The sequence below is a fragment of the Argiope bruennichi genome, chromosome 10 (assembly GCF_947563725.1).
Source record: "Argiope bruennichi chromosome 10, qqArgBrue1.1, whole genome shotgun sequence".
NCBI classification, from domain to species: domain Eukaryota; kingdom Metazoa; phylum Arthropoda; class Arachnida; order Araneae; family Araneidae; genus Argiope; species Argiope bruennichi.
Genome location: NC_079160.1, coordinates 116,747,828 through 116,770,888, shown reverse-complemented (window position 1 = coordinate 116,770,888; position 23,061 = coordinate 116,747,828). Strand labels below are relative to the sequence as shown.

The 23,061-nt window shown below is 30.6% G+C and overlaps 1 protein-coding gene across 2 annotated transcripts in view; it reads left to right on the top strand.

Annotated features, from left to right (window-relative positions):
• LOC129987958 (acetylcholine receptor subunit alpha-like) overlaps positions 1-23,061 on the top strand; it is a 326,242-nt gene that overhangs the window by 168,659 nt on the left and 134,522 nt on the right. For both annotated transcript variants that reach the window (XM_056095981.1, XM_056095980.1), the window contains exon 4: positions 2,924-3,033. In XM_056095981.1, coding sequence (XP_055951956.1) covers positions 2,924-3,033 — 110 coding nt within the window. The remainder of the gene's footprint in view (positions 1-2,923; positions 3,034-23,061) is intronic.

Genomic DNA, 23,061 nt, shown 5'->3' with positions numbered 1-23,061 from the left:
TAATAAGGAATTATAAAATCTACTTACATATAAAACAGAAAGTTATTTTTTATGAAATGCCAAAATTTAAACACCCTTTTATTAGTGTACTAAAAGAAGATAAATATTTTTTGAAAGTCAAAATTCATCAACAAAAACATGCTTAACGATGAGAACTTCAAAACACGGCGATAAAAGCATGACATGATTATTATGTGACGAAGAATTTTTAAACTTTTATTAAAATTAAGTTTTTAAAAATGTAATAAACTTTGAATTTGTTTTTAATATTTCTCTAAGTTTTTCACTTGTTTGGGATTATCGCTTCAATCTCAATATTTTTTATAGGGGAAAAAATAAGATACTCTTTTAAAAATACATATATTAAAATATTTTTAACCTCTTGCATGAAAACGACTTTGAAATTTTTTCTTTTAATTCGAGACTTGATTTCTAGTTTTGTATATATTTCTCTTTCTCTCTCTCTCTTTATATATATATATATATATATATATATATATATATATATATATATATATATATATATATATATATATATATATATATATATATATATATATATATATATATATATATATATATATATATATATATATATATATATGAGATTTCTTAAAATTATTCCAACAAATTCATCAATGAAAAAGAACCATTTTGAGAAGGTTAAAATTTGGCAATTATTTAATGACAGTTGGTAAAACACAAAAATCAGCTTGATACACTTACTGACTAACGTCACTAATGTTGTGTAGTTAGTAGATTCCATTCATAAATTTGGAATTTGTAAAATTAAGTATTGCTCTGAGGTATTGACTTTGAAGTTAATAATATATAAATGTATCTTCATTTAATATTACTTCATGCTTTCATTTACTATTTTATAAAAGAATTGAAAATAGTTAAAAATTACATGATAATTATCTTACTTTATGAAACTATTAAATTATTTTACTTAAGGAAATATATTAGTAATATTTATTATTAAATCAAATGTTTGTTATTAAACAAAAAATAACACTTCATCGAAACGCAATATTTTCGAAATCTATATTCTCCCAGATCTCTTCACTTTTTTTATATTAATTTCATCTGAAGCCTAAATTTATAGGTTGCCAGTGACAAAAAATTCAAATATTTTTCCAGGTTAAAATAATTTTTTGTAATAAAGCAAACGTGAAAAAAGGCCTAGAAATCATTTCATTAATTAAAAATTATGTACAAAAAATGTCATTGTTATGGACATTTCTGAGACTGGTATAAATAATTTTTTTTGTATATTTCGGACACTTTTAACATTTTATCATTTATTATGCTTACCATATTTAATCCTCCATTGTCTCCGTCAGATTACCCATTCAGATTCTGCCATAATTTATACAGAAAATTTCTATACTGAATAAAATATTTCAACTCTAATTCGAGATTTAAACCATTAAATAAACATTTATTTACAAAAAATTGTCCTCTCGTAAACTATTATAGTAAAATAAAAAAAATCCGCTATTCTTTTATTATTTCCAGTTTTTCTCTAAGATATATGGTTTCTTTCTCACTGTGGTAACAGTTTACATAAATCTCTGATCCTAATGCACTGCGATTTTTTTCTACGGGGTCTAAAAATCCTCTCTCACGATTCAGAAACGCTGCGGTAAAAGTGAAAGATATTGGTCTTATTCAGATGTCCCATCTCGTTGCACGCAAATGCTTTCTGAAACAAAACAGATCTATAAATAATTCCGACAGCTTTTTATTTCAAAAACAAGATCATTTATTTTCACTTAGGATAGTAAATAAAATAAAAATAAGAATCCCAAGCTTTGTTCTCTTCCGTTACATATAAGAGAGAACCATGACAGCATCTGTATTATAAGAAAAAGATTGATATATTCTAGCTAAAACTGTTTGAACTGACTGTAGAGTAATCGATTTCATGAGATTATTATGTTTTGGAAAATGGCAATCATAAAGTTTCGCATATTTATTTGATGAATGAACTTAAATCGTTTTAACCGCTTTAGGATATCATTTTTTTATCGAAGAAATTTTATTGTAGAAAAATTGTTAACGTTATTATTGATATTTACCATAAATAATAGCATTTAATCAGTTAAAAATCACAATATATTAAATACATAAGACATCAAAACAATGTCCGATTTCCCGTCAAAAATGACGAAATCTATACAAAAAGTCCCAATTTATCCGAAAAAAAAAATAGATAGCCGCCATCCTATATGGCCAAAAAAATTTCAAAAAGACCAATCCAGACACATTTGGAAATGCTAAAAGTGGATGTCGCAGCTCACTTAGTGTACTCTCCAAACGTTGCTCCTTCCGATTACCATTTGTTTCGATCGATGTCACACTGCCTGCTGATCATCAAAAGACGCATCATTTGCTCGAGGTAGTATTCGACAATTGTCAAAAAGATAAGAAAGAGCTATAGTTATCACCCCGGACAGTACTTTGAATCATAAATAGATACTCAGTTTTTAAAAATAAAACTTCAAATTATGAAGAAAAGAAAAAAAACAAAAACAATGGAAGCTAAATTATATTAAGGAAGAAATCACATACAGTAAGATCTGGTGACTTACAGAAGCGCTAAAAAGTGCTTGTTTCTTAGCAACAACCAATCAATATCTCTCGAAACAATGAACCTCATTTTTATTTTACTCCTTGTGTTTTCGTTGCGTCTGATTTCTCATGTGAAAAAAAGTGACAAGCATCGTTAAAAACTTTAGCATCTGATTAACCCTTCTCCCAATGAGCACTGAAGAGAGTAAGGGTTTTAAAGATATATAAATTAAAAAATGGCTAATTATTTTATAATCAATTTACATAATTTTAATAAAATGCATTGACATGCTTTTGGTATACTATGTCCATTGAAATGAAATGAATGATTGTTTTGCTCTTTCAGTACTGGAACGACTATAAACTCACCTGGGATCCGAGGGAATACGGAGGGGTGGACATGCTCCATGTGCCATCTGACCATATATGGAGGCCGGATATCGTCCTCTATAACAAGTGAGTTCTCTATAACAAGTGATATTATCTTTAACAAACATTCGTTAAACTCATCATTCGCAGTACAATGGATGCTCTGATAAACCTTTTATAATAGTTTCAATGCAGTTGCTAACCATTTAATGTGATTTTTATAACCAATGACTCAATATATCCAGAGATCCATTGTTAAATAGAAATTAACTTCATTTATCCTTTCATAACAAATTTATTTCAGTACTTGAATATATATAGTAAATTTGCTTTGTTGAATTTTTAGTTTTCTACATTATGTCACCATTTAAGCTGTAAATTTTCTTTGTTGAATTTTTAGTTTGCTACATTATGTCACCATTTAAGCTGTAAATTTTCTTTGTTGAATTTTTAGTTTGCTACATTATGTCACCATTTAAGCTGTAAATTTGCTTTGTTGAATTTTTAGTTTGCTACATTATGTCACCATTTAAGCTGTAAATTTTCTTTGTTGAATTTTTAGTTTGCTACATTATGTCGCCATTTATGCTGTAAATTTTCTTGGTTGAAATTTTCGTTTGCTACATTATGTCAACATTCATGCTGTGGGTCGGAAATAACCGGAAGGCAAATAGGAACAGAAACATTTGCGCCGTTTTGATTCTCTCAAAATAAAACATTTCTATTGAAAAATTGGCCACAATTTCCCCTTTTCTTAAATATATATCTTCAGAGCTATTTACTTTTGAAAGTTAAAAAAATATCTAGAAATATGCATAGAAAAAAAAACCTACACCAGCGTAATGAAATTAAATTTCATGTCACTACCGTTCAAAGTTTTGAGGAAATTGTTGCCATAGGAAACAGATTCAAGTCATTTCTATTCGATTTTATGGTTTATGAATTTAAAAAAAAATCATATTTCAAATTCGTATAAGTAACTCTAAGCGATTAGATAAACGAATTAATAGTTTTTGATCGTTCAAAGGGTTTTAACAAAATTCAAATACATGTATAGGATTACTATAAGTGTTTCTGATTTTTTCCAACTGCAAATTTTTGATAATATTTAATATTTTTTTAATTTCTTTTAGAAACTATAATATGATTGCAACTAAAAATGCATCAAATAACTAAACAAATTTTTATTCAAATACCAGATGTCTAACCTTGTTCTTCACCAACTTTATCTGTTCTATATGTATGAATTAAGCATCATAATTCACCCATCTTCTCTCTGTAGAGTTTCGAAATCTTATTTTCAACCCTTTGAGAGATTTAAAGACTTCATCCGTAATCATTAATTTCTTATTAATTACTATTTTAAAGCTTACTGGTTAAACAACATTTTTGGTCTTCCCCTTTTGGCACATATATTTGAAGACCACTTGGAATTTCTAGAACGTGAAATATATCATTTCCCCAGGGAAAAGAATGGAATTCCTTAATTCACATCGGAAACTTTAAAATATTGTCTTTGAGCTTTGTTAATGATAATGGTGAAAACAAAACGAATTAAGAATTGAAATTGTAGAAAATCGTACCAAAGACTTATTCACTAGGGGATAAAAGGAATGCAGAAAATGTGAACACTCTTAAATTTACTATCACTTATAAGGATAGTTCATTAAAGTAAGTCGGGAATAAGCTTGCTGTTGCATAGTTTTGCTTCCTTATCTAATTTTGGGATTCATTATATTACAAGTTTTCGATTGAATGTATGAGTAAGAGCACTTCAAGTGAATTCAAACAATTGAAAAATTCTGTTGGATATTGAACATCTCTTATAGCACTAACAGAATATACTCCTCGGTGTAAGTGTTTGGATCAATAGTAGCAGCTGAGAAAAGGAGTTATAAAAATGGCCATTTTGTATGATAAATAATATGCAATGTAGATGATTTTTTGAATAGTGATTATGAAGGCGTGGATTTTAAATAAAGAAGAAAAATATTTAACTTATTTCATCTGACCGAGGTAACTCGGGAGAGTAAACTGATGATAAAACTATAAGCTTTCACACCAAAAAAAAAAGAACTCCACTTAAAATTTGCTTATTAAGTTTTGGTTTGATTCCTTATTTTCAAAGATAGATTAAAGAATATGTGTTTTTTTTTTCAATTTTTCTAAAAAAGTTGTTGAGGGAAAAGGTTAATTACATATACTATTTACGAGTTGCAAACTTTGTTATTCATTTTTGCAAGTGCATTTGTTGTCACTAAACCAATAATAAAAGTTTTGGAGGCATCCTGGCATAGGGGTAGCGCGTCTTCCCCGTGATTTGAGTGCCCTGGGTTCGAGACCAGGTTTAGGCATGGTTGTTCTTCCATTGTTCCATATGTGAGATGTGTAAATGTACCCTCCTGTAAAAAGGGGTTGTGCAAGCGAATGAGTGATGCGTGAGTAGCTAAGTCGCACTCTTGGCCCTAGTTGGCGCTACTATAAAAACAAGAGACGCTCACTATCGGCTTAAATCGCTGTGTTAGTAAAAGCGAGCTTGTCCTTGGCAAGTGCCATAAGAAACAACAACAAAAGTTATTGAATTATTTGACACTACACAATAAACTAATAAATCATATCCTATACGATCGTTTTCCTTCCATCAACTCCGAATTTTTTTTGTAGTCGATGACTTTAGTTGTAAATTTTTTATTAATTATAAAATTTATCCCCACATTCTTTTCATTCATTGTATATTCATTTCACTAATTAGTTTCAGCTATAAATGTTTCCAACAGAGAAAGTTATTTCACGGTCAAAATGGCGACAAATATTTCACACAATAATTCTTGCAAAGTTGATATTAAAACACAAAAATCGCATAGGATAGAATTAAATTTGGGGTGATTTTTCAATTGAGATTCAACATCGCCTATGTTAAAGAAATGTTTTGAAAACTTTTCTAAAAGGATATCACCGAGTAGACCGAATTTGCATTTAAGTTTTTTTTTGTGAACATATTTCCTCCTGCTGAGGATATTAGGCCCTTATTTAAGTTCATCGATTGTTTTTGTCCGAGATAATAAACAGAATTTGATGAAATTTAACTTATGAATAGAAATCTCATGTCTTGTGCAGTTATTTCACTCTGAAATAACGTGAAGTTTGATCTGTAATTCAAAAGTCTTACCGTATGGAATCATGTGTTCAATCCATTCGATGTATTTGCCATTTATATGGTAATTCCCTTACTACATCTAGAATTCTTAGTTTGAACTAAGTTAAAAAAAATAATCGTAACGTTGAATTTGCAGCGCAAAATTCAGATGAAGAACAAGTAAGTAATATTCAAGATGCATCGTGCAATCGCCGCTAAGCATGTTAAATAAATGTGATTAAAAAAAAAAAATATTGCATTTATATTTTTGATAAGAAAAAAAAAGTTAAGTTAAAATTTTGTGATCTGCATTTGTATTTATATTATTTTAGAAGTTTTAATATCGAATGTTTATTTAATATTTTGTCAAATATTCAAAATACACTATTTGAATTTTGTGCCCAGAAGATACCACAATAATGGTCAAGACAAATAAAACAGTATCGGAATTTTAGAAACTATGAAGTTAAAATGAAGTCGAAATTTTGTTACTGAAAATGTAAACGAAAACGGAATATATGCCGAAACATTGAAAGTATAATTTTGAAACCTGTAGGACAACAAATGCATGTATAAAAAATCGAATAAAAACTACCGAACTTATAAAGATATGAATACAAATACTTATTTAAAGAACTTATTGTTGCATAATGTAATCCTTAAGAACTTATTGTTGCACTGCTCTTATTTTTATATTAGCCAAGAAAGAAATATAATGTAATTTATTAAATAAAAATTATAAGATTTATTTTAAATTTCATTTTATTTTCAACCTCCAAACAAAATAAATAGCATGTCGAAATTCTGCCAACTATTTTACAAAAATGTTGTCAAATTACATTAAAAAATGAATGAGTAATAAAATTAAAGAAGTGATTAGTGAATAAAATTAATAGAAATGGAAGCGCAAACTAAAAGACAATCATTATACAGGGTGTTTATAAAATCCCGGACCCATTTTGATGTTTAATAACTCATAAAATAATAAAGATAGATTTAAATTAATAACATAAATGGTTAAATAGACTCAAAAAGTTTCATAACCCTTGTCAATGAACTTCCACGTGTGCCCCCTTCGTCGCACGGAGAATATCAAGTCGATAGTCAATTTCACGCCAAGTAGCGACAAGCATGTCGGCATCCACAGAGCCATTTGCGCACATTATGGCGATTAACAATGCCAGAAACATGAAAGGATGCTTCATCGGAGAACATTATGCTCTTCAGAAAATCAGCAGCATCTTCTATCCTCCTTAGCATATCTGTTGCAAAGGCCATCCTCCTAGGTCTATCGTTCGGTTCCAAAACTTAAACAATTTGAACTTTGTATGCATGCAGTCTTAATTTTTTCTTAATAACCTTGCACACCGTCGAAATTGGCATATCCAATTCTGTTGCCGCTGATCTCACAGATATTCTAGGATTGAGTAAAAATGTCTCTCTGACACGCTCAACATCAAAATCACTTGTGCAAGGACGTCTGGAACGTTTCTTATCTTCGATACTTCCAATTTCTAGAAAATTCTTTTTCCACCGCAAGGTGCTGTTTTTGGATGGAGGATCTTTTTGGTAAATTCTTCTGAAATTTCTCTGTGCTTGCACTATCGATTTCATTTCTATGAACCACCATAAAATCTGTGCTTTCTCTTGTGGTGTATGCATTCTCCTTAATATCCGCTCGAATAAAACATCACATACAAAAGTACTACATAGAACAAACACATCAAAAGTAAACATAACATTGCAATAGTTGACAAAAACAAAAGAGAGAAAAATGCAATTAATAAGCAGACAATATTTAGAAAAGTACAGATATTTAGACTGGAAAATGAAATTATCTGAAATTAACCACACGCGCAGACGATATTTACAAAAGTAAAAATATTCAAACCTGAAAAGGAAAATATATGAGTTATTTCATCAATAAATGTCATAAGTGTGTTTATATCTTTATTATTTTATGAGTTATTAAACATCAAAATGGGTCCGGGACTTTATAAACACCCTGTATATTGTATGTCTGATGTATCTTATATCCCATCTGCTCTCAAGTACCATAATAAAAACCTACGCTGATCTTATATTAAGTTGACAAGATTGGGAGAGGCATAGAATTCGAAATAATATTTTACAAACAGCGTTTTAAGTGTAATTATGCATTCTCGCCTCATAAATTACATTTTAAGTAGTATTTAAAGTGGCAAAAAAAGTTATTGAAAAAAAAATATATCGTGAGCGCGTGAAATTAAGTTTCAAACAAAAAATGTAGAGAGCCCCAGGCCCTCTTACACGACGTTCGAGTAGGGTCTCGAACCTGAAGACCTGCGGTTCCGAAGCCGATACCTTAACATCAAGCGACCGTATTCTCTTCATATAGGAGGACGAGAGTCTCCTTGTATGATGGTTGGTTTTCACCGCTTTGATAGATAAAGAAACAGTACAAGATGATTAATTCCCTACCGTAACTGAACATACGCCTTCGGGAGGGGTTGTATCATAGCCGGTGATAAACATTAGGATTCACCTCCTTAACTATTGTCACTTCTGCTGCCAACGTCCTGTCAGTCAGGTTCATCCAAGAGTTTACGGGCAGGTCGGAGTAGTCCATTATGTTTACTGCAAAATGGAAATGGGAATGAAAATCCTAATTCGGAATGAATGCTCAAGGAAATCCATTTTTTAATGCTAATTTTAGCGCTGGCAAAAAGCAAATTCTACTTTTGAATGTTTTGATGGAAGATTGAAATTAGTTTGAGTTTTAAAATAACGATAAAAGCATTATTGCGAATTACATATCAGATAAAATTCTAAAAGAAATATGAAAATTAGAGAAAAAAATTGTTAAGTAAATGAAATTGATGTAATTTAAAAAGATAATATTTTTAGTAGTGTAAGATACATTTTGTGAAGTCTTGTTTTCAGAAAATATAATTTAAAAGCGCCTTAATTTTTGTTTCATTTGTATTTCAATCAACTTGGGACCTTTCTTTTGTCTTGAAGAGGGCTGTGTCTAATTTCAAAATTCCGTACATAAACTATGGTTTTGCATAAAAAAACTATATTTATAAAACTCTAACGTGTGTGATATAGAAATCTCTTATTACTTATTGTCGAATGGCTATAATTAAGTGTAAACAAGCTATAATACGAATTTAAAACAGCTTCATTGAGTACGTTTACAGATGCATTGAATTGAGCGCTAATAACACAATCATCATGATTGATCTATAAAATATTATTAAATATCTTGAAAAAGATTTGCAGTATCATCAAACAGTTCATTTATTCAGAAGAAGAAAGCTATAAAAAACAAGAAATACTCATATCTTTCAAAACAATCTTACAAAAATTAAATGTACTATTTTAAGATTTAAAAAAAATTACCTGTTTAATGAAATCACTATATATTTTCTTATAATTTTTCTCTTAACTAACATTATTCAATTTGATTGGACATAATGATTTTAAATGCTACACTGAAATTTAAAGTCATGAATAAAAATATCTAACTGCGTGTTTTTGAAAATCATTAACCTCATAGTAGGATTTTCACTTCCTCTCTTATTTCAAAATACATACACATCTTAATTTTCCGTAAACTGGTTAATTAAATTCCTGCTTTTCATTCGTATCAGCTAACAAGGTGAGATTTAAAAGAAAAAAAAATACACATTTGATGTTAATCTTTTTCAGTCTGAAAAAACAATGATCTAGGCGAACAAGCTGGTGACCAAAGGAGGCTAGTACTAGCAAATATTCTTTCTCATACACAAAGATATTACTTCAGTTATTGAGATGTTAGTTTTATCTTTTTGTATCCATTGGGAAAATTAAAGAGTGATAGCAACTTAATCATCATGAACATTTATATTATCAGTCCTAAAAAAGCCTTCCACGAACTTCCAAATGAGACATTTATCCAACAAAACATGAGAAAAAAATGTTTCTTATTTTAAAGATGCTTATCCGAAAAATAAAAGAATTAAGTACTACTGTTCTTTCACAAAAATTCATAAACTGTTCAAAATTTCACTTTAGAAATTTTGAAATGAATCATTTCAATCAATATCTTCAAATGTGATAAACGCTAATACTAATAAATATATTTAAATGATATTTAGTAGGTAGCATGTGAAATTTATGTAAAACTAGTAGATGTGTCCAACACATTACACTTGTTAAATATTAGATTTTCCAACAAAACATGGCGACACAGTTGATGCTTCTCAGAAAATTTTAAGAATTATTGACGAATACTACTGTTCATATGTAAACAAATTCAAAAATTGTTCAAAATTTCACTTTAGAAATTTTGACGTTTACAATTTCAATCCCTTTCTTCAAATGTAATAAACGCTACTACTGAATACATGTATTTAAATAGTGTTTAGTAAGCGCCATCTGAAATTTATGCAAAACTTGCAGATGTATTCAGCGCATTAAATTTTCTACTCGACTAGTTAGATAGCAGATAATCCAACGGAACATGACAACACAGATGATATTTATCCGAAAATTCAAGAACTACTGATGAGTACTTGCCCCAAAAATTCAAAAATTGTTCAAAATTTTGTTTTAGAAACTTAGAATTTTATAATTTTAATCAATATCTTCAAAGGTGATAAACGCTGATACTGAATAAATATATATTTAAATAGTATTTAGTATGTGCCATGTGAAGTTTATCCAAAACTTGCAGACGTATTCAGTATATCACATTTCTACTTAGATATTAGATAATTCAATAAATAAAACATGGCGACACAGATTATACTTATCCGAAAAATTCTGGAGCTATCGACTACTACAAATGTTCATTTCCAAAATATTTTAAAATTCCAAAATATTTTTGATGGCCGGCATAAAATTTGAACCATTAAAAATTTTATCAAAAGTCAAGATGGATCGACAAGTACTATTGTTAATCCCCCTCCCCCCCCAAAAAAAAAATCTGGAATTTACTTTCATCCGTTTTAGAAATTTTTTATTAATAATTTCTATCAAAACATTCGATAATGCTAACATTAAATAAAAATATTTAAATAGTATTTAGTAAGGGCCATATGAAATTCGTACAAAATCACAAGACATGAAGTTTCTACTCGTTGGAATATCAAATCCCATACTGAATAAATCCTTACTTGAAAATATTTAACCATACATAAGTTCACAAAACATTTTGATTCATTATTTTTATTGAAATTTCTATTCCCCGTATTTTGAAAAAATGATAAATATATCTATTTGTAACATGTATGTTTAAGTATATATTATGTCAACGCTGCCTTCCAAGCAGTTCATTGGCGCGAGTAGTTGCCACTAGACTTGGCAACGATGGACTCCACTTCTCAGCCAACAGTCTGCCTAACTATCAGTGAAACCTTAACTAGAGTTTGAATGCGGGATTTTAATCTCGTATCATTAGTAATGCTTCTGGACTTGACCTTAATTAGATTTAATTAACTACAGTCTGATGCTCCCATGAGCTTCTTCCAGTAGAAGATAACTCCATGAGCGTATTACGCCGTTTTTCCAATAACGCCAGCATCTGTAGAGTCTCCTAAACAATGCATGCGTGCTTAAATGATATAATTATCTCTGAAAGCCTCTTTGCGTTATTATCTGTGCTACCAGCATCAACAGAGCTTGAATCATTGCATTCATGAAACGTGTTGTAAATCAATGAGCAGTAAAGTGCATTTCTATAGAAGTGGTCACTAAATAAATAAAAGTAATACAAAATAAAAGCAATATGGAAACATGAAAAAATGATTATTGTAGATAATATTAAGAAAGGGTGCATTTTGTTAAAGTAGATATAAAATAAATTTTCAGTGTCTTAAGGGATTGAGATATATCAGAGCATGGCTAAGACGCATGCACTGGAAAAAGGAGGCTATGGGATATACTCTCATATTCAAATGGGTTGATCGGTGTATAATATAGCAACAAATTGCTTGCCACCATCGGAAAGACTGCTGGAAATTTACCTTCAAGTAAAACTTCATTAACAGGGTCAGTTTCTTCTGAAAATCTTAATGGAAGGTAGTCTGCCTTTCACCTAAAGCTATCTTTAATTTTGTCTATACTCATATCCGTAAAGTATTCAAACAATATTTATTTTGAATATTGTTGCATTTTTTTAAGCTCAAAGAATTCCCTTTAAGAAGAAAGAATTTAAGCCCCTTTTATACAATAGTGATAAGCACCAATTTAGGTCTATAACCACTAAGTCAGAAGAAAGATGAAAAGGTTATGCGTAGTTTGACGATATGCACCAAGAAAAGTTGCGTTTTTTTTTTTTTTTTTTTTAAATCTGTCAAGTTTTAATACTTGATCGTATCTACAAATTAAAATCACCTTCAGCTCTAACATGTCCCTGTCCTACTTACAGCAGAAATATACTAAGGAACTGAAAAGCGTATGCAACAAACATTTGTATTACTTTTTGTTTTCTTTAACAAATATAACCTGATTTCCCCAAAACTTTTTCGCATACACTATCATAAAGATATTTTTCCATAGGACGCCTTGAATAGTAATGTGTGCAATAGTTATGATATATTAATCTTTGGTGTGAATTTAAGATTTTTACTGAATCTATCCTGTCATCCTTGGCAAGTTTTTTTTTTTTTTTTTCTCGTGAGCCATAGGATTTCAGGTTCGAGTCCCGATGTCACCGAAGAACCTTCCGTGTAAGGGGGTCTGTTGCACGTTGAATCCGTCAGGCCAAATGTCCTCCTGCTGGTGTGGTGTGGTGTGGACAGGAGGGTGCCAGTTCAGGTGTCGTTCAAAATTACGAGGTCTGTCCCAAAATAGCCCTAGTGTTACTTTACAACGGGACGTTAATATAACTAAACTAATCTAAACTTGGCAAGTTATTTTGGTGATGAGTCCCTCACATGCAGTTAATTGTTTCTGAAAATTGAATTTGTGTTTTCGACGCGTTTTTTCCAACTGATTGAAGCAAAATGTGATCCATAACTATAATTGTAGTCACAAAATCATATGGATTTTACATATTAAAGTTATTAGGATTTTCAGTTATCATTTTTAGATGTTTCTGAAAGTAAAGACCGACAGTTGGTCAACCCCTTCTACGATTAGACTCCAAAATTATGCGTACCGAAATATCCATTTAACTTCCTTCGTTTTATAGTTATCGTGTTAGCTTATACTCGAACAGACGAACAGATGGACTTCCTCTGAATATAGTTTTTACTCAAAATTTGATAAAAATCTACAAATTTGATCAAATTACACGTATGATACTTGGCGAGTTATTTGGCGATTAATCCCTGGCATAAGTTAATGCTATTCAAAAATCGAACTTTTGTTTTAGACACGTTTTTCTCAACCGATTAAAACAAAAATTTGATACAAAACTGCATTCGTAATCACAAATTCTCATATCAAATTTGATGTATTTAAGGCTTAGCATTTTTGAATTATAGTGTTTACATGCTTCTGAAAGTACAGCCCTACGAAAGGTCAACATTTTGTTGGATTTGGCTCAAAATTTAACTCGTGTCTTCATTATAGATGTTAAATCTGTGTGCCGAATCTTATCTGTCTATCTCTGTTCGTTTTATAGTTACCGTGTTAGTTATTATTCGAACAGCAGGACACATGGATTTCCTTTGAATATAGTTTTTGCTCACAATTCTTGTTAGAAATCTATAAATTTGATCTAAAACCCATACAAGAAATTTCATCCGTATATCACAAAGCGCGCTTGAGTTATCTTTGTCATAGGCAGTCAGACGAGTATTTTTCAAAAATGTGTCTTTCGAACTGAAGGTGGTCTGAAACGTAGAGATTCGTCAAAATCTCTGGAGTTCGAATTTTTTAACGATTACTATACTTTCTCTATACAACATGAAGAGATGATAAAAATCAGACAAAAATAGAGGTGATGGTAGATGGACGTACAACCAACTGACTCTCCGACACGCCACGAAGGCACAACCATAAGGCTGAAACCATAGAACGACCATAAGGCTGAAACTGATTAACCATAAGGCTGAACCATATTAAAAACCATAAGGCTGAATGACCGGACCGCCGCAACAGCAACACTCGCGGGAACTGTGGTGTTGAGTCCTAAGGGCCATCACCGGCCACGGTACAACCCTCCCCGAAGGAAGTACGTTCCGTCATCGATGGGAGGAGTCAGATCCCCCACCTTTTTGTGTATCCTCCAGGGTGGCGAGATCCAATCACCATGCCGGAAGCATCTCATCCTCATTTCGAGGTGCCTTCCCCGGGGTTTTTGGTAGATGGATTATGTGAACTCCTCTTTAAAAACAAACCGTATTTGAAATATGAATGAACCACTTCAGATAATAATAATAATACGTGAATTGATCTAAACAAAAAAGCTGCAATTCAAAGCAACCAAATACAAACCTTCGTCTATGGAAATAAGACTCACCAAGAGAAAAGAGAAGAGAGAGATTCTGCTGGAGAATTCCTTTCACCCAAAGGGGATTGAGATAATTGTGCAGAAGAATTTCCTAATACATAAATAAATGAAATTGGTATTTGATACATGATATAGAATTATTATATATACTTAATAATGCATGGAATAAAAATAATATTCTCTGCCGTTTAATAATGCTTGAGAGAAAATAGGAAGAATTTATCTTCAAATACACGCCTTAGGCAATGTGAAAGATACATCGATCCTCATAATACTCTAAGAATGATTTTGAGAAATAGATATTTTCTGTGCTTAAGACACTGTTTCTAACTGTTGGAAATGCATAATGAATCAGTATATGAAATAAATACTATTTCTTGCCGCCTTTTGAGATGTATGATTTCATTTCTCCTGAGAGTTATACTTATGTCTTTCTGAAGGTGAGTGAAATAATTCTTCTTACTGTATTCTCATTCTGTGGAAAATATTAATGATCTGTGGCTGTAACGACGGCGTTATGAAGAATTAAGTCAGATGAAATATCAGACGCCCTGCATGAAAATACCTGCTTCTGGAAATAAAGTAAATATGGAATAAAAGAATTAACTTCGCACCAAGCTGTGAAAGTTAAGTGATCATACATTTCCCGTGCAACTGGTATATTCTAAATTATTGCTCTTCATCTGAATTTCCTTTTGGTGTTAAATAAAATGTTCGACTTTCTTCTAATATGTATATTGTTCATAATAAAATACACTTTAAATGATTGACAATAATTTACTTTTATAAAAATGAAATTCTCTTTTGCAACTATTATTAAGACAAACTTTGATTTTAGCTTCCTTTCTTGCCAATTTGTTTGCATTATTTGAATTAGTTTAACTAAATCAAGCATTACGGAACTCTGGATTACGACTCAACTTTTGATAAATTGCGAGAAAATTTCATGTATGTTTCCATATTTCGAAAGCAGTAATGTAGTCTTAAGGTCTTCATCAAATCATGCGATAGTAACCCGTACACAATGCACAAACAAGCAACTCGTGTCAAATAATATAAAAAGAAAAAGCAAAACAATTGACTTTTCAATTTGAGTATTACGTATATAAAGAACACATCATATTACACATGGCATATCTGTTGCGTTACCTATTATATTAATCAGAGACTTCGTTTACGGTTATGTTTCGGTGCAGTATTATAGAAACCAGTCATTCCGTGCCGAATCACAGAGATTCAATTCCCTTATGGACTTGCATTTCAGTTTGCAAACAAGTAACTATTTCGAAGTGTTTCTTTATTAGCTATGTAAACATTTAGTAAATCTGTAAAACTTTTTCCTTCTCAAAGGTTCATTTTGTCCATAAAAATTATTTTGCAAAGAGCGTGAGGTATTATTCTATAAAAAAGCAAAAAATGTGATGCCCGAAGTATAAAGTGCGTGCCTACAATTTCGGTTTCTAAAAAGTATGTTGATATAGATTAGGCTTCTAAATAAGGGGTCACAGTAGATTTAGAGGATATCTTTTAAAGGGGGTCACAATTTATAAGAGCGTGAGGTATCATTCTATAAAAAAGCAAAAAATGTGATGCCCGAAGTATAAAGTGCGTGCCTACAATTTCGGTTTCTAAAAAGTATGTTGATATAGATTAGGCTTCTAAATAATGGGTCACAGTAGATTCAGAGGATATCTTTTAAAGGGGGTCACAATTTATAAGAGCATGAGGTATTATTCTATAAAAAAGCAAAAAATGTGATGCCCGAAGTATAAAGTGCGTGCCTACAATTTCGGTTTCTAAAAAGTATGTTGATATAGATTAGGCTTCTAAATAATGTGTCACAGTAGATTCATAGGATATCTTTTAAAGGGGGTCACAATTTATAAGAGCATGAGGTATTATTCTATAAAAAAGCAAAAAATGTGATGCCCGAAGTATAAAGTGCGTGCCTACAATTTCGGTTTCTAAAAAGTATGTTGATATAGATTAGGCTTCTAAATAATGTGTCACAGTAGATTCATAGGATATCTTTTAAAGGGGGTCACAATTTATAAGAGCATGAGGTATTATTCTATAAAAAAGCAAAAAATGTGATGCCCGAAGTATAAAGTGCGTGCCTACAATTTCGGTTTCTAAAAAGTATGTTGATATAGATTAGGCTTCTAAATAATGGGTCACAGTAGATTCAGAGGATTCTTTTAAAGGGGGTCACAATTTATAAGAGCATAAGGTATTATTCTATAAAAAAGCAAAAAATGTGATTCCCGAAGTATAAAGTGCGTGCCTACAATTTCGGTTTCTAAAAAGTATGTTGATATAGATTAGGCTTCTAAATAATGGGTCACAGTAGATTCAGAGGATATCTTTTAAAGGGGGTCACAATTTATAAGAGCATGAGGTATTATTCTATAAAAAAGCAAAAAATGTGATGCCCGAAGTATAAAGTGCGTGCCTACAATTTCGGTTTCTAAAAAGTATGTTGATATAGATTAGGCTTCTAAATAATGTGTCACAGTAGATTCATAGGATATCTTTTAAAGGGGGTCACAATTTATAAAAGTTTGTGCATCCTTGCCTTAAGTTAAAGCTCATACATTGTGGTCACTTGCGTGAGCTTTATATTCGAAAGATGGGATTATATTAAGGGGAAAAATAGCCAACTATTTATATCCGATTTTAAATTAATTAAAGAATTAGTAAGTGTTTGGAAAAATAAATTGAAACATAAAGGAAGATGACACAAATTCAAAAAGAACTTGTATTAAATTCAGACCAATAAAAGACGGAGCGTCTGAAATTTACAAAGATTCAAAGCTAAAAAAATGTGCCATTTTTTTTCTAACTAATCCCCTCAAACACTATACCGTTTAAACGACAATATCTGAGTCATATGAATGAATGAATATACTAATTTTTAATAGAATAACCATTTTGAATTGAGAAAGGAACGACTATATTGAATGAATTTTTACAATTAATTTACAAATTTGAATCTAATAATTCTAAATCATTGAAAACGATATTCCCAACATTTTCTCATATGTTCTGCAGTAAAAGATATATTTTCTCTCCTCTTCAGAAAATGCTGATATCGGTAAGGCTAAGAAAGACAGTTACGAAATAGAGATCCTTGTTATAAATCTAGTATTTTTACTAATTCTATCTCTAGAATATATGCTTTGAGCTTTTATGACTGCCAATTAACCAAAACCTTGATTCGAAACTACAGCTGTAATAGCGTGTTTGTAAATCATCGATTTAAGTAACTGTGTTTAAATGCAAAATAAAGTACAGGACAACAGATGGCCAGGCGTTGGACGGTATTGGTACAAAATTTGATATGTATCTAAATTTTAGATGAAAAATTTGTGTACTAAATTTTATTTATCCAGATCTAGGCACAGATCTAGATCTTCGAATTCACTTCTATTCAGATTGCCTGACAGACATATTTTCTTTGAAAGGATTTAACAGATTCATTGAAAACTTTTTTGGAATCTACAAATTGGGTCGTAATTCCATATACCAAATTTTAGCTATCTAGCTCTAAATGTCTTTATGTAATCGCGCTCACAGACATACAGATATAATGCAAAAAAAAAAAAAATAGTTTTTCGAATTCAAGGAGATCTGAAACATGAAGATTCATTAGAATCGCGAGTTCTCATTTTTTGATAATCACAATACTTTTTCTATATTTCGTATCCGAATAAATAAAAAAGCCTCGAAGAACATCCAATGTTATAATTTTAATCAAGAACAAAATTCATAAGTTAAAGAATTCATTCACACCGCAGATAAGTATGCGCATTCATTATTTTTAACAATATCGGCACACAGTGTATAAATAATCGCGTAACACATCCAGCGGTAGCCACCCACAAGCAACATGGTAGCATTACGTTCAAAACAGGGTTAATTGATTGGTTTGTTCAAGGCTGTGGACTGTTGAATGAAGTTTATATGCAAGCATAACACACGCGCTGAATAATTTAATTACGCCGAAGGTGCTCTACTAGATATTCCAGATTTGCATATTCCGGTGCTATCGGAGGGGCCCACTATGTTTTGGTGGGAGATATTTAAATGTTAACGCGAAGGAGGAGAGTTGCCGGAAGTTACGTATTAATTGGTATCTGTATTAATGGCGAGTTTAAATTAGTTAGGGCTCTGTCAGTAATTAAGCAATTATAAACATGGCTTTTCAACAGCTTTTAAATTGTCCTTCGATAAAGTTAAATGCTGGCCCATAATATCTTTATAGATTTCCAGAAGTCACCGATTAGGAAATCGGATAAAATGAGTGACCCATTTAATTCGGGTAAATCAGGATTTCCAAAGTGAATGTTTATACTTGATATTTCGCTTTGGAAATATGTTATCTGCTTATCTCTAAAAATGTTTTAATAGCGTATGTAGTTATAAAAATATTAATGATATTTCATTTGACTCATAAAAACCGTTCTTCAGGTTAAGAAAGTCTATTAAAAATAAGTCTAAGTGAGAGTCTATTAATTCATAAATGTAACCTTTTAAGTCAATGAAATTAGGTCTATAATCTTGTAATTACAACTGTAGCTTTATGTAAAATTTCAGTTCGAACTGGCGGGGAAAAAAACAGTCCAAAATACATATTGAAACACATTCAATAAAATTATTTTATTCGTTAAATACATTGAATAAAAATATTAAATTTATGTCTCATGTCTATATTTCGTAACTATGGTTCAGCAATGCCGCGTGAGGAATTCGGAGCTACTCAAGGTCTACAATTTTATACGGAGGAAAGGGGATAAGATCTATATTGAAGAGTTTGGAAGAAAGTTTTGGGAGATGATTCCCGCTCGGTGTTTGATATGTATACTCATGACCTTCATTCGTGGATGAATGGGTCGACATGACTGTAGGTACTATTTATATGTTTGCCAAAGGCGACCAATATTAATAAATTCATTTAGTTATATCTATCAACTTCAATAAGATATTTGTTATCGTAAAAATAAGAAAGTGTTATCTTAATTTAAAATTGTACAATAAATATAGAGCACACTGTTTTTCAGTTGCACTTGCAAGTGGCGAAATTATCAAATTCACGAAAACAAATTGGTCAATCCAGTGGTTGAAATGAAGGATTAAGTCAGATTTCATTCCGAAATTTCTTTATAAATGGAGAGAAAAGCAGTATATGGCATTGATGATGTATTTAGAGGTCATAAACTTTCATATAAAACAAAATTTTTTGAAATCGGTAAAATAGTTGTGGCTGGGGAACTCTATCACAAGTTTTCTCCATAGAGCATATATATATATATATAGTGAAATAGTGATTTAGCGATTTCTTTCGAATATGGATGTTGAAGGCTGGTTTTAGTGATTACGACTAGTTTATTAGTTTTTATTCTTATTTCATGCATCTAGATAAAAGTTGCAGTGTTTGTTAAAATTAAAAACATGACCAAAAGCTATATTTCTTTAATTTCCTTTCTTTTCCTTTATTTCTGCGCTTTTACAATTTTAAAAGTTTTTCTTTTAACCTTCTCTATCCTGAGATAATTTTAATTCAGATTATAACACCTTAGAATACTGGAACATCTAGTTTCTCTTTCAAAGTTAAGGGCAGTTATCTATCCACTCCCTCATAAACAGCAATGACAGTCCATGATATTAAAAGTTTGTTATACAAAAGAGATCTCCGCTTTGCTCTATTAAACAATTTATGCTTGGATACTCCTTGGATATTCTTAGAAAATCCACCTGTGAACCAAACCCATCTCGATGAGCGTCTCTAACAAGTAAAGAACACCCCCCACAGTATTGAGTTAACGAAAAGGAAAAGAATATGGCAGAGATACCCAGGAATAAGGTTACATAGATGCTTTAAATTTGCGTTTGAAGTCTTCCAGTATTGGGAGAGAAACTAAGTTCTTTATTTCATTGGTCAAAATGTTTTTGGGGATGTTAGGCCACAGCAGTTCGCATTATTTTCACTATATAAAACTTCTATAAAAGACAAAATCATAGCATTCAAAAATTTTATCTCTAATTATGTGAGCAATTAAAAAAATAACTTTAAAAATATATCATATTTCTACGTCAACTGAAGCAAGATTTTTCCCAATTCGCTTTCTCATATCAGCATTTTCTCTGGCAAATACCCGACATGCACATGGAGTTCAACGTCAATGAACTTCTCTATTTGATGTTTCTGAGTTCATTAATTTTGTTAGACCATAATGGATAGTGAACGAATAGTTAGGCTTTTGCTTCAGGATCTTTGGACTACAGATCCATAACTCAATTCTACCAATGATCCACAGAGTATGCAGGTATTGTGCACTTTCAATGTGAAGTTGTAAGTCAAATGTTGCCCGTTTTGTTTCCTCTTGTGCACAACCGACCATTCCGCCACCATTAAAAGCAGTATTGACAAGATTTGTTGTGGCCGATTCACAAAAGCCAATTCACGAAACTGGCATCCTCTTCGAGGCGGTTGGCCTCCAGCCACAAAGTGGTCAATCTCTCACCTTCAACCTCATCTTCCAGTTCACCTGTCTTCCTATTAAATAAGGAGAAGGCCATCACTTAAAGAAAATCTCTTCAAAATTCTAAATATTTCTCCAAACGCTTTCCATTGTGAAACTGACAATTTTAAGCATTATGTCCTTCACTATTTTAAGATTATCTGATGTCATCAGTACTGTACTTAAGTTGTCATTTTCGACTTTCAGATTCTATACATTTTTAAACAATGATAAACAGTACAATCCCTCCCCAGCATTTATTTTCTCAAATTCTTCCAGTGCCAAATATTTACCTGTCAGTAGGGTGCGGAAATTTGAAGGAAGGAATGAAAGATCAAGTGTTGTTTTCGTCGTCTTCCTGGATTTAAAACTGCACAGTCAATCTCATAATAGTCTTCATATTGATTCCAAATGCGAAATAGTATATCTAAGCTGAACTTTTTTTTATCATTTTCGTATCACTTCATTAACAAGACTTGAGTATTTGGCGTCAAAAACTCTTTTAAAATGAGTGTGTTTGATTATTTATTTTAACTTGAGTTAAAAGCAATAATAAAAAATTAAAATAATTAATTAAAAGCATACATATATAAACGAAACAAGTTATTTTGTAGAAAATATTCACAGGCGAAAAAAATTAAAACAATGAACGAATTAAAACAAATCAAACGATAATTATTTTCTATCAGGTATAACTCCAAAATCTAACAAATTGAATAAAAAATATTAGATGCATGCTTTTGTCAACAAAATTTTAGAAACTTATTGGAATATGAAACATGTAGTAAATTTTATGAAATAGATAAGATTTCTGATAAATGTGTTTTTTTTTTTTTTTTTTGCTACAGAATGAAGTAAAGCACAAATCCACCATACTTTTCAAACATAAGGAAAATATTCATGTTTCTTTGATAGTATTATTGAGATTCTATTCATTTAAATTCAAAAGGTTAAAATGAAAAGCGTAAGGAAATGCTTCCAAATAATGTGTCTGAAAAAAAAAATCACCATCCTCTTTTTTTTTTTTTTTTTTTCAAAATTTTTCTTTTGTATTCATCAAAATAAAATATTTTAAAAAAATCAAAGGAACACAAATTTTTTTGGCAACTAACAATTGAATTTCACTTAAAGTAAAAAAAAAAAAAATATGTTGAAAATACTATCGAAACTAATTTTTCAAATCTTCATCTAGGTTGAAAAAAAAATCTAGAATTTATTCGATCGGAAACAACGAATTTATTCTGCACGAATAGAAAAATTCTTTTGATAGTTTTCAGTGAAATATTCTGTAAAAATTTACAAATCTTTCGATTATTTTCTAAGAAGAATTGTTCTGCAATAATAAAATAATTTCAAAAGAAATGCATGAATTTCAATATTGTTTTCCAGTTGATTAATAATGATATCTTACTGATATCCTTGAAAAAGTTACAACATATGACTATTAAATGCCATTGGTTTTATATCTATAGATAAAAACTATATTTTAAACAAGATTTCTAAAAAAAAATGTCCATTTACTTTATTCGTGGCAATATTGAATTTTTTTTTATCTTACATATTTGCTCTTTTATCTAGATCTAGATAACAAGCTTGTTCGACAGGAACATTGAATTTTTTTTAACTTTTGAGATTTTATAGGGTTAATATTTCTGTTTTTACGTTTTACTGAGATTTATTTAAAATTTTACTTTGCTATTGATAAAGCTGAAAGGTAGGAATTTAAAAGAATGGGTCGATTATAATTTACTGCTCGTGCAATTTACAATGTGAATGAATTAGGAAATATAAACAGAAGCGAAAGTCCTATTTTAACGTTAATGTCAAAAAAAGAAAGAAATTTTTAGTCTTTATTTTAATATTGACGGAAATATGTGATGAAATGAGTTGATAAAATCATTTGAATTTCGGCATAAAAATAATAAAAAGGTTGTTATTAAGACAGAAACTAAATAATTCGGACACCAAATTAAATTGTTTTAAAAAATATTAAGATAAAACAAACTTTAAGAAAATGAAATTGGTATACTAAA